Source organism: Lygodium microphyllum, chromosome 17 (genome assembly GCF_053477565.2).
Source record: "Lygodium microphyllum isolate KBCC chromosome 17, Lygodium_microphyllum_v1.1.10, whole genome shotgun sequence".
NCBI classification, from domain to species: Eukaryota; Viridiplantae; Streptophyta; class Polypodiopsida; order Schizaeales; family Lygodiaceae; genus Lygodium; species Lygodium microphyllum.
The window spans coordinates 132,044,862-132,057,234 of record NC_141151.1 but is presented as its reverse complement, the minus strand read 5'-3'; the positions used below and the strand labels follow the sequence as shown (position 1 = coordinate 132,057,234).

The following is a 12,373-nucleotide window of genomic DNA, read 5'->3' as shown; positions in this document are numbered from 1 at the left end:
GCATTCTGCCATGTGCCCAAGGACAAGAGGAGTAAATTAGATCCAAAGAGCATTAAATGCATATTCCTTGGCTATGGTGAGTCAGGAGAGATGGGCTATCGCCTATGGGATCCGCAGGCGCGGAAAATAGTACGCAGCCATGATGTCGTCTTCCATGAAGACAAGACGCACAGGCAGCCTGAGAAGGTGGTTGAGATCCGCAGAGTGATCTTTCAGGAGGAGCCTAAAGCTCCAGCACAGCCAGTAGTACAGCCTGCAGCAGTTCCTCCACAGGGCCAGGATGTTGGACAGGTAGTTAGACAGGCAGCAGAGCCTGCGGTGAGACGGTCTGCTAGAGATAGACGTCCACCTGACAGATTTCAGCCCTCTATGCATTATGTTTTGGTTACAGATGCAGGAGAGCCTTTCACTTATGATGAGGCTATGCGCAGGGGTGACAGTCACTCCTGGGAGAGGGCTATGCAGTCTGAGATAGACTCCCTGCATAAGAATGAGACTTGGGATTTGGTTGCCTTGCCTAAGGGCAAGAAGGCTTTGCCATGCAAGTGGGTGTACAAACTGAAAAGTACCCCTGGACACCCCAAGCCGGCATACAAGGCTAGATTGGTAGCAAAGGGTTTTAAGCAGGAACATGGTGTGGACTTTGATGAGGTCTTCTCTCCTGTGGTTAAGATGACCACCCTGCGCTTAGTCTTGGCTTTGGTTGCACAGCTTGACTTAGATCTATATCAGATGGATGTCAAGACGGCTTTTCTACATGGGGACTTGCATGATGAGATCTATATGGATCAGCCTAAGGGCTTTGCAGAACCTGGCAGGGAGCACCTAGTGTGCAAGTTGAAGAAGAGCTTGTATGGCTTGAAACAGGCACCTAGGGAATGGTATCATAAGTTTGATGCCTTTATGCAGTCACAGGGCTACAGCAGGAGTGCTATGGATCCGTGTCTTTACACGAAGAAAGCCCGTGATGGCAGTTTGCTTATCTTGGTACTCTATGTTGATGATATGCTGATAGTAGGGAAAGCTCATGATGAGCTAGATGCTCTTAAATCTCAGCTGAAGAAGAGCTTTGAGATGAAGGATTTGGGACAGGCCTCACATATACTTGGGATGCGCATTAAGCGCGATAGGCATCAGGGACTTTTGTATCTCTCACAGCGGGAGTACATTCATAAAGTCCTTGAGCGCTTCCGCATGCAGGACAGCGCGATAGGCATCAGGGACTTTTGTATCTCTCACAGCGGGAGTACATTCATAAAGTCCTTGAGCGCTTCCGCATGCAGGACGTAAAGCCTATTGGCTGTCCATTACCTTCTTATGTGAAGGTATCACAGGCCGATTGTCCGCAGACAGATGAGCAGAGGGCCGAGATGGCCAAGATCCCTTATGCATCAGCCGTGGGCAGTTTGATGTATGCCATGATAGCCACTCGTCCAGATATTACACATGCAGTTGGTGTTGTGGCACGCTATATGGCTACACCTGGCAGCAGACATTGGGATGCCGTGAAGAGTATCATGAGGTACCTGAAGGGCACAGCAGATATGTGTATTTGCTATGGCAGCCAGGATATAAGGGTCGTGGGGTACACTGACTCCGATTATGCAGGACATGCAGATAGTAGGAAGTCCACTTCTGGCTATGTATTCACCTATGCTGGAGGGGCTATCTCTTGGATGTCCAGGGTTCAGAAGTGTACGGCTTTGTCTACCACTGAGGCCGAGTATGTTGCAGCCACTGAGGCTTGCAAGGAGGCCATATGGTTAGGCCGTCTAGTTGCTGACCTTGGGATTGATGCTACACCTACACTGCATTCGGATTCTATGAGTGCCATTCAGTTGGCTAAGAATCCGGTCTTCCATGCGAAGACGAAACACATTGAGGTGAGGTATCACTTCATACGTGGTGTCGTGGAGGACAGGTCTGTTGACCTTGTCAAGATCTCCACTGACGAGAATCCTGCAGATTTGCTCACGAAGAGCCTCACTACTGAGCGCTTTGCCTTCCTCAGGAGGTTGATGGGCGTTGGATGAGATGTCACCTTTCCTCACCTATGTACATTTGTACTGTCTTTTCTTTTTCTTTTCTCTCTCACTAGGGCAGATTCGCCTTTAAGTGGGAGGTTGTTGGGGGTAAAGGCGCCTCCGCCGTGCCGCCCCGTGTATTACTACACTGACAGTACCCGGGGGTAAAGGCGCCTCCGCCGTGCCGCCCCGTGTATTACTACACTGACAGTACCCGCCACTGCACATTGCAGGTGGCGGGCGCCCGTCACGTCACTTTATTCTTTATTCTTTTAGTGACAGTTTGAATAAAAGAAGGCCCGGTCACACATTGTGACTGTTGGAGTTCCCATTTCTTGTCTCTCTCTTTCTTGCTCTTGCTCTCCCGCCATAGCTCGCGTGCAAGCTTCGATCCTTCTCACCTTTCAAGACTTGATTCAGATCTACTTTGTCATGTTTCGTTGAGGCACACACGTTGAGATAATAATTAGGTGATGTTTGCACCCATGGCTGCTCCATCTCCACTGCCACCACAAACCCTGGCAATGAGATGCAGGCTATCTGAAGCCCTAATCATGAGGCCAGAAATGGACCTGAATACGTCAGGGGCTTACCTTGCCAGGATACAAACTTGATGACCTAGTCATGATTTGTAGAAGGATTACAGATGCACATGCAACCAAAAGATGGCCCATATAGTTTTGCAGACCTTTGCAAATTGAAATTTAATAAGACAAGCCTCAAAATTCCCGACCTTCTGCAATTGCTCGTAGCAAAGTTTGGGGGACAAACTTCTCCTTAGCAGGTATTCCACTACAGCAACACTTTTAAGATACAGGACATCACCTTCTATTGTGCACATACAGGCTCGCAGATTTTGAAGACACTCAAAAAGCTTTCAGATCAGACCACCATGAATTTCCTTACTTCTCCTTAGCAGGCATTCCACTACAGCAGCACTTTTAAGATACAGGACATCACCTTTTATTGTGCACGTACAGGCTCGCAGATTTTGAAGACAGTCAAAAAGCTTTCATATCAGACCACCATGAATTTCCTTACTGTCAGACCATGCATCCTCTAAAACAAACATGGACCATAAATTTAATGATAGCTTTTGAGCAACTACAGCCTGGCAGTTTGCATCATATGACAAAACTATGTGATGACACCATTTAAACTGGATCATACATTATACAGTTCATCTCACAAGATGCAACACAAATTTCATGGACCTATTTGATGACGTTTGATATCTATACAATATGCATTGTAAAACCTTGAAAGACCTACTAATCAGAAAACAAGAACACATCAGGTTGCCAGTCCTAAACCACCCTATTCACATGGATACGCACTAGTAGCCACCTTCCTATCTTTTACAAACCCCATAAATAACTTCAGTGAAAGATTAACAAGCCAATTCAGGCTAACACATATTTACCACAGTAATAAAAACCAATACTCTCCAGAAGTCAGAAATTCCATCAAAAGGCAACCAGAATGCCCCGGATGACATCGGGACATGAATAAAAACTTTCTTTGAGCTTTGTGAACTGACTTATGAGCATATGTTAAAACAGACATAAAAGAATAAAAACATCATAACATGCTCCACTCACAAATCAAGAAGGAAAATATAATGACAAACTTGTAGAGCTTGTGCTGCCTCAATAAGCATTCTTTGCTAATTCTCTGCTGAGACATGAAGAATCTCATAAACATACAACATGGCCAAACCCTTCAATTTCGTCCAAGAGGCAGAGCCCTGCATGAGAAAGTCTCTTTGACCTTCGCCTTGTTCGAGGATGAAAAAATTGAGGCATAAACTTCCGCTGTAGCATTCTGAGGTAGCAAGTCCAGTGCCTTGAAGCGTTTGGAAGGCTTCTTGTCATTGGATCTTTCTGAAATGGCATTTACAGCATTTTGCTGCTTCATAGCGTTGTTCCTTTTACTGCCAATGGAGGTATCCAATCCAGAACCATATTCTCCAAGTTCTCTTCTTTCCGAAACCTTTTTGTGCACTTGAATACCACCATTTACTGTTCTACTTGCTGCAGCATCTATTTCAATCAATTCATGAGTCGTCCCATTCTTCATTTTCTTCTCCCTCTTCTCTTTCAATTTAGCTGCACTTTGCTCTTCCATTCTCTTTCGAAGCTCAAGCACCTCATCCTCCGTTCCATTGATGACCAGTTTGTCAGATTCTGCAAATGGCATGTAACAGACCAGGCATGATGATGACTGCACTTCCTTCAAGGCCCGTGCACTTAAGACATGTCCACACGTGCGCAAAGCAAAAAATTTGTATTTTCCATTGAGCTCCTGGCCACTGATAGGACACTGGAACTTGTTCTGCGAGGTGTCTTCATCCGCACGCATACCAGGGACAGTCGCTAGATGGATCGTGATCATGTCTTTCAAACCCTTGATATAACAGAGTTCCTTAGGTAGGGACTTTGTGAGCAGGGCAGAGACAAGCGCTTCCTTATTGTACAGATTGCCAAGCTTGTCGATGACACATGGTGGTTTGAGTGCCTCTGAAGACAGTGCACATCGTGACCATTTTGCAATCCGTGCCTCGTTCGGATCTACCTTGTCAGGTTTCTTCTCGGCATACATGTTGAGATAACAATCACGTGACTCTGCACCCGTGGCTCCTCCATCACCGCCACCGCCACAAATCCTAACCCTAAGATGCAGGGTGTCTGAAGCCCTAGTACCCAGGCTGGAGATGGAGCCTGAGTCCGGCAGGGGTTTACCTTGACAAGAGAAGTAAAAATTGGTGAGAAGGGACTCTGGCGAGGGAGTATCGAGGGAGAGCATCTGTGCTTTGAGATCGGCTATGGTTTGATGCGGTTCGACATGTGCGGCGAGCACGCCTGTGCCGCAGAGGTCGACGAAGAGCTTCATCGTCTCCTGGACGCTAACGGCTGAGAAGCCTGCCTGTCTTCTTTTGAGCACAAGAAGGAGAAATGGCTGGCGGACACAATCCAGACAGCCTCTCCTGTGACGTGTCGTCGGGAGCAGTCTGCACACAGAAAAGCAGAAATTGGCTGCTGCCCTATTTATAGGCAGAGATGGTGGCGGGGCGGCCTTTCCATGAGTCTACAGTTTATTAGGTCGGTTTCGCACCGAAGCCCTCCAACGGGCCAATAGAGGTGCGGTTTGCCCTGAAAAATGGGCTAGGACTGCTTAGAGACCTAAGAGCAACTTTCCATGAGCACACATCTCTGGGACTGGCTATATTGCAGGCTGCTAGAGATATCCAAGCCCGCTAGTGGATCATCAACTTCGATGCTAGAGATATCCAAACCCTCTAGTGAATCGTCAACTTCACATGTGTCAACTATGAGAGGCAGAAACTCTGGTTTGGTGGGCCATGTCCTACATTTTTTAGAGGAATCTTGGCAAATATAGTAAGAAAGGTGATTGTTTGGGAGACCACAACCTCCACAAACTAAGGAGTGGGTGCTGCAAATCTAGCCCTCTAAAATGGAAATATTTGGCAGGTGCTCCAAAGAAGATCTCTCCGCCCTATTAATCATGTGAAGGAAGATTATGCAAAATTTGACATGATTTCTTCCACAAAGGTTCTAAATATTTGAGCTCGTGGAAAGTTGCTCTAAGGCAGACAAACAAGGTGTTCCAGAGAACATTCATTGCTGCCCACACCACCCTCCTCGTTGAGATCATTCCTCTACGCTCCTCCATGTGTCACGTTCCTTCACAAATCTAGTGGATCCATCTCCTTCCCACCATTGCAGCTCTCATTGCATGCTTTCTACAATCAGGTCAAGCTCTGCTTCAAGCATTTTCACAATAGATGTGCTCTCTCTCTCTCTCTCTCATTTTCCCATCAGACATTACTAGTATCAACTCACTACATGTTGCAAAACTTATAGGCTTTTTTTAATCAGCACGTGTGCTTCTCCCAAGCATTTGTTGGACTATCTCGAGAGTTTGGTAACAAGTACTCTATGTGTGTGTGCACGCATGCATGTGTGCTAATCATTTTTAATCTTATTATTACGAAAATAAAAATGTATTTATCTATTTATTTAGTATATTCTCCTTTGTATGTTTGCCACACAATAATGACTTATTGCATATTGTGCGCACATGTAATATTGGTCGCATTATATTTGGTAGATGGGTGGCAAAGAATTATGTGTTTTGTGTTTCTAGTGAGCAAATTATTAGTTTAAGTTATGCATATTTAACTTTGTACAGTAGTGAAGAGTTAGTTTCTAGTTGCAACTACTTAATCAACTTTTTCAAAATAAAATCACGAGAACTACTGCCATCATGCAATATAGTAGCTTTTGAATATTTATAAAACATTCAATTCAAAGTAAAACATGTAAAGAAATAGTGTGCCTAACTTTCCTTCATTAGATAGGTATCCTCTTGTTGTAGGGAGTTGATGGTCTAATTTAAAGGTTTGTTTTAAGTTGTGATTGCTACTTACATTGGGGTATTGTTGAACTTGATTATTTGGTTGTTGTTGACAATGGATGACCTATGCCATGGCTTGAAACTATGTTCTCAGAAACTTCGTCAAGCGTACACAAGAAGAAGTTGTTGCCAAAATCTTTTACTATAGATGGTTACAATGTCTCTTTGTTGACAATAGTAGATTTGCCCAATTTCGCATATAGTGAAGGTAAAATTGAGGGGGGTGGGAATGAATTGTTATTTAACTTTTTTTCTTGAAAGTTGTCCCATGTGAGAATATTCCACCAAAGTGAAGCTTTGTCTGTCAAATAATTGGTGACACTCTTGATTTTATCTTTTTCTAGAAAAGATTATTGGTCGAAATAATCATTGAAATGGATCAACCAAGACAAAATAATTTTTTCATTCTTTTTGTCATCAATTTTAGAAAATTGAAAAGATTTACAACTAGTTTTTTTATCGTTCTTAGCTTATTGTGTATTGAAGATGCCTTGGAGCATGTGATCAATGTAATCCTCCTCAAATTGTGACGCTTGATTTTGATGTTATACTCTTGAAGTATTTTGGTAACTTCCACCTAACTAAAGTAGATCAATTTGCTATTAGAACAAGACCTTGGGAAGGGGAAACGTCGTGTTTTTGTTCTCCGTATATTAAAGGTCCCGACATTATTTGTATCTATTAAAGAATTCTCTCACAGTGAGATATTATATTCCTTGGAAAGGGAGACGAGTAAGGTCAACAATCTTACATCTTGTTGATGTGAATAAGCCTCCAAGGAATAACTTTATTTTCTTGGATTTATTCGCATGTGAACATTTCTTAAATCATGTTATTTGATGAGATTTTGGTTTTAACCAAGTCAAAGGAATAACATAACAAGCATCTTCACATTGTGTTTGATTCATTACATAAAAACCATTTATATGTTAACCCTAACAAATGCCTATTATTTTAGCATGAACTAGAATACCTAGGGCAAAGTGTCAACTAAAATAATCATTGTTGATCAAATTCAAGCCATGAAAGGGTTTAAGACAATAGAAGGCAAAAGGAAGGAACTAGTTCAAATAGCACGACCACCCTAACTAAACCAATTGGGGGGAAAAAAAACTGCCCTATCATTAGCCACACCACTCCTACTACCACCACCTACGACTGAAGGAGGCAACCAAGTAAACTTGGAAGAAAATCTTTAGTGGTTGGATGCCATCTACTCATTTGTATCTAGAAGCAAGTTAGAAGGACTAGCCATTTTATAGGGTCAAAAGACCTTGGAAGAAAAGCTTTGGTGGTTGGATGCCATCTACTCATTTGTATCTAGAAGCAAGTTAGAAGGAGTGGTTGTTACAAGGTTAAAAATATTGGTTGTGGAAGAAGCGAAATTGGAAAAAAGAGGAGAAAGTGTGCCAAGGATAGAAAGAACATCCTCACACATACCTTGCATTACCCAAGGGCTTGGAAGTTGAGTAAACAATTAGTCCAAATAAGCTAGTTGAAACCTAATGATGAGGAACTAGTGTAGATGAAGGAGAAATTGCTCAAATTTCTAGAGCAATGGGAATAAGCAACTAAGAATCGGGAATGCCTTAAACATACAATGGTAGAATTGAGCAAGGAAAAAGTGGAGCTCTTGCAAAGTAAGAGAGAACAAACTACAATACTAGAGGCACTGACAATGAGTGTCAAGATCGAGGATTGGAGCAAGCAAAGAAGAAAATTGAGCAACTAGAGGAATAGAGCTCATGCCCAATGTAGGAGCTTGCTCGTAGACTTGCAAAAGCAAGACATGACAAAGAGGTGGCCAAGGATAGCACAAAGATGGCAAAGAGACTCATGAAGATTCAACAAAGGAGTTTCATTAGGACGCTAATTGAAATCACCAAGTGTGGGAGCTTTCGCTCGACCGCCAAGACCCACGGACCACTTATTGTTTCAAGCGTTCCAAGCCGAGAACACTAATGGCTACCTCTCACATAGCTGACGCGCCGTCCATACCTACAGGTGTAGTGAGCTTACCTCATTGTCGTTCGAGTTACCTCCTCTCCCGCGCACTCCTGTAGCTCCACGATCCAAGTGCAAGCTTCAAGAAGCTCCATCCTCAAGCTCCACGCTCCAAGCTCCATCACCGCGAGCAAGAGAAGAGAAGAGAAGAGAAGAGAAGAGAAGAGAAGAAGAGACGAGAAGATGGAGAGCTTCTCTACCCCACGGTCCCTCACCCTCACACACTCACTTACACTCTCACACTCCCTCTCTCAAGCACAAGCTCAAGCAAGCAAGAACAAGAAGAAGAAGAAGAAGAGGAGAGCCACTTTTTGCCACACACAAGAATGAGCTTCTCATTCACTTTTCAACTTTATATACAAAACTCTAAATCCCTTTTGGGCGGTCATCCCCTCTTCCCTTTTTTACATGGCCGGTCGTAGCCTAGGCCATTTTTCCCATTGTCCTTCTATCTTCCTAGCTTCCTTTCCGCCGCCCATGCACGGGTGAGAGCCCACCGGGTGAGAGCCCAGCGCTCCTTGAATTAAACCGCGATGCGTTTGCGCTCTTTTACACAAGTTTTGTCTTGCGCCTTTGCCTTCCATTTCTCTTACCTTGGCCTTTGTCTTTGTCTTTGTCTTTTATTTTAGCTTTTCGGATTTTCCACTGCCTGGCACTCTTTTACAAGATTTTAGGGTGCGCCTTTGTATTTTAAAAATGCACCTTTCCCCTTTTGCAGCTGCCTTGGACTTTTAAGGTTGCCCTTGCGCTTTTGGCCTTTTCTCCTCTTCTTTCTTCAGTCGAGCTTCCTTTTTTCCACCTTTGCCCTGCATCTTTTTTTAATTTCCTTTTGCTTTCTTCGTGTTGGGGTTAACATTACCCCCCTCCTAGACGAGTGCCAGTTCCATGGCACTCACCATCGTAGGTAGCAGGCGGTAGCATGCACCGAAGACGTGGGTGGCAAGGACGGTTGTGGTTTGCCTTGGGGGAGTTCTGTGGTTGGTGCAGATGAAGGTCGTTGGGGGCATTGGCTGTTCTGATTGGCTTGGTGATATGATTGTTGTAGGTGGCGATAGGGTGACTCTTTGTGGGGAATGGCCACTCATAGCTGGCACGGGGGTTGGTGTGTGTGGGATGCTTTTGGTGGAGTTTGCATGTAATGATTGTCTGGTGATTGTGATGATGGAGTGAAGGACTAGAGTTTAGAGTTGAGTGTTGATGGAGAGTTGACGGTGCTGCCGTTGGAGTCTTGAATACTTGCAAGTGGGCAACCTCTCAGGCGATCTCTCTCTAAGGGGTAGTGCTAGTCGTCTTAGCGTGCACAAGACATATTTTGATGAGTTTGGGAGACAGGTCGAACTCTAAGCAAGCTTGGAGTATTGTCCTGCACTTGAGGACCCAAACTGTGTATAGACTTTCATGCAGATATTATGTGAGTGCCCATGCATACTTAGATATTATGTAGGTAGAAGACTGCGGCCTGGTGGCTCATGATGTCGTGTGGATGAAGCAGAGTGGTCCATGGTGGAAAGAAGTACATGTGAAGGTGGGTGCGACATCCTGTGCATTGTGATTGTAGACGTAGCAGGATAAGGCACGGGGATAGTGTACAAGCCATAGGTGGGAGACATTGGGCCTGGGGATGGGGACGGTGTATTGTTCATGGCCATTCATGCAGGGCATGCCCCAAGTGATTGCCATGGGTTGAAGGCAGAGTGGAAGCGGGAATTGTGTGAATGGTTCAGGGTAACAGGTCTAACCACAGGAGAGACAAGCTCCCTAGGGCTGTTTTGCCCTTGATGTGCCCTGAACTATTGTGGGTGATGCTAGGGGGCTAGGGGACTAGGGACGGAGCCAGCCGACCAAGGTCACTGGACACACCTAATTCAAGGACCTGTAGGTGCGTTTTTTTTAAAAAAAATTATAACAGTACAACCATTGCAATACGGGAGGCTATGAGCCTTTCAATGGGTCGGAACATGTCAAGCCTCGGAGGCTCAGGAAATGGATATGACCGTGATGATTTGGCCCTAGCCTCGTTGTTAGGGGAGCCGTTGTTGCGATATCGGTACGATTGCAGCGTCCCCCATCGTGATTATAGAGCTTGACCCAAGAAGAGAGTGTAGCCTATGACTACGCGTTGGTTCGTGCGATGTGGGCACTCGCAAGGGTGATTGTTCGCGTTCAGCAGCGTGACTTTGTTGCGATTAGTGCACGGTCGTGGTTTTGCGGTGACCCAAGTGTTGAACATGTTTGCACAAAGACCTGTGCTATACTGCATCCACTTGTCATGTCGTGAGAGCACATGCTTGATTTCGTTAAGTAATTCAACAGACGTAGTTATGTTAAAACATGACTTTTCGAAATGCTATGATTTTAATTGCAATGCCCATGCTATCGCTTGTCAAAGATGCGGCATACATTAGCGATAGGTAGAAGAAGTTGTACAAGTGGGGAGTTGCCCTTTCACCCCCATCAAAAGATAAAAAGTTAGGTCCTGATAACTTGTCAAGCTGCTTGTACATCATAGGGCTTAGTCGATTTCTACTAGGCGGGGCGAGTCCGATTGGTTGGGCGACTGGGCTGGTGCTGGTGCAGGATTATCGTGAGGTCAGGCAGGGCACATGTCGGCCGGGACATGGATGGTATAGTCCCGGGCTGCCACCATTTCCACAATGCCTTTAAATAATTCGTTGAACTCTTCCCTGTCCCTGGCCGCCTTTCCTGCCCTTGGGCATCTGGTGCTTGAGCGCTCGTGGGGGATTTGTGCAACTGGTGTTGCCACGGCTTGCACACTTTGCTGAGCTTCGACTTTCCTGGTCCGAGGATTTTTAGGCCTTTGTTCGGGACGGTGCCATTTAGGTTCGCGTTTCTTTGCATATCTCTTAAGAGTGGGCACATAGCGCACCGATGGAGGGGTGCGTGCAGCATGTTCTCGTCGTCCGCGAAGAGCGTCCCTACACGCCAGCTGCCCGTGGTTCTCCATGTTTTCCTTCTGGGGGCCTGCAAGATGCAATCCAAGGGTTAGGCCTTAATACGGAATAAGATTGTTTGCATAGGAGGGATTTCAGTGTGGGTTGTCAAACGCATATGACTAGAAGAGAAGGTTGCGGAACATGTTGTACTCGTTGTAGAGGGATGGCCCCCGTAATGGTGTCCATTTAGCCTCTAGCTACTAGCAGAATTTGACTCACACCGAGTTACATCGGTTTTTGGTGGTCCTGCGTTTGGGAGGGCTCATCCTCGGAAGGATAGGCCGGAAAGGGAAAGGTGCATAAAGAGGGACTGCGCCTTGCTTTCATCATCAGAGATGTTGGTCAGGGCTTTCCATGGTGGCAATGCGGGGTGCATGCCCCTTTCCCAGAAGCGGACATGATCATGTGAAAGGGGGACCAGACTAGCCTAGTCTGTTGTCCCCGATTCTTCTGTCTGCGCTTGACTTTTTATTGCTTGTATGTGTTGATAGTGTCTATACAGGGTGACACAAAAATCATTATATATATATATATATTTATTTATTTATTTATTTATTTATTTATTTTTATTTTTATTTTTTTCGAATCCCTGTCACTTCACGAGGATACAAACCAATTGTAAAACTCGGGATTCTACTGAAGCGTGGCACACGCATCTAGTACACGTGGTAGCTTACTCAATACTGATAGATATTTTGCCACATCGAGTAGCATGAAACCTTGTTCGAGTCTACTGGCGACATGTAACTCCTTCTCAGTGAGAACCTTATCAAGCAGAGGGTTTTCTTGGCTTGGTTCAGCCAAGTCCATGCCCCGAATGGCAGTCATCACTCGAAGGGAAGTTGGTGCCACATAGGTTGGGTCTCTTTGGGATCGGCCATTTGGCGAATCGCTCCTCAAAGACTGTCATGATCTGAGCTCCTAGTTCGGCCATTGCAACGCGGTTTTCACACC

The 12,373-nt window shown here is 45.1% G+C and overlaps 1 protein-coding gene across 1 annotated transcript; it reads right to left on the bottom strand.

Annotated features, from left to right (window-relative positions):
* Positions 1-3,525: 3,525 nt before the first annotated feature.
* LOC148022362 (RTF2 RING-finger protein) lies at positions 3,526-5,077 on the bottom strand. Its single transcript, XM_087697982.1, has one exon. It carries the CDS (start codon positions 4,914-4,916, stop codon positions 3,747-3,749), a length of 1,170 nt encoding a protein of 389 aa, XP_087554108.1. The 5' UTR covers positions 4,917-5,077; the 3' UTR covers positions 3,526-3,746.
* Between the last annotated feature and the right edge of the window lie 7,296 nt (positions 5,078-12,373).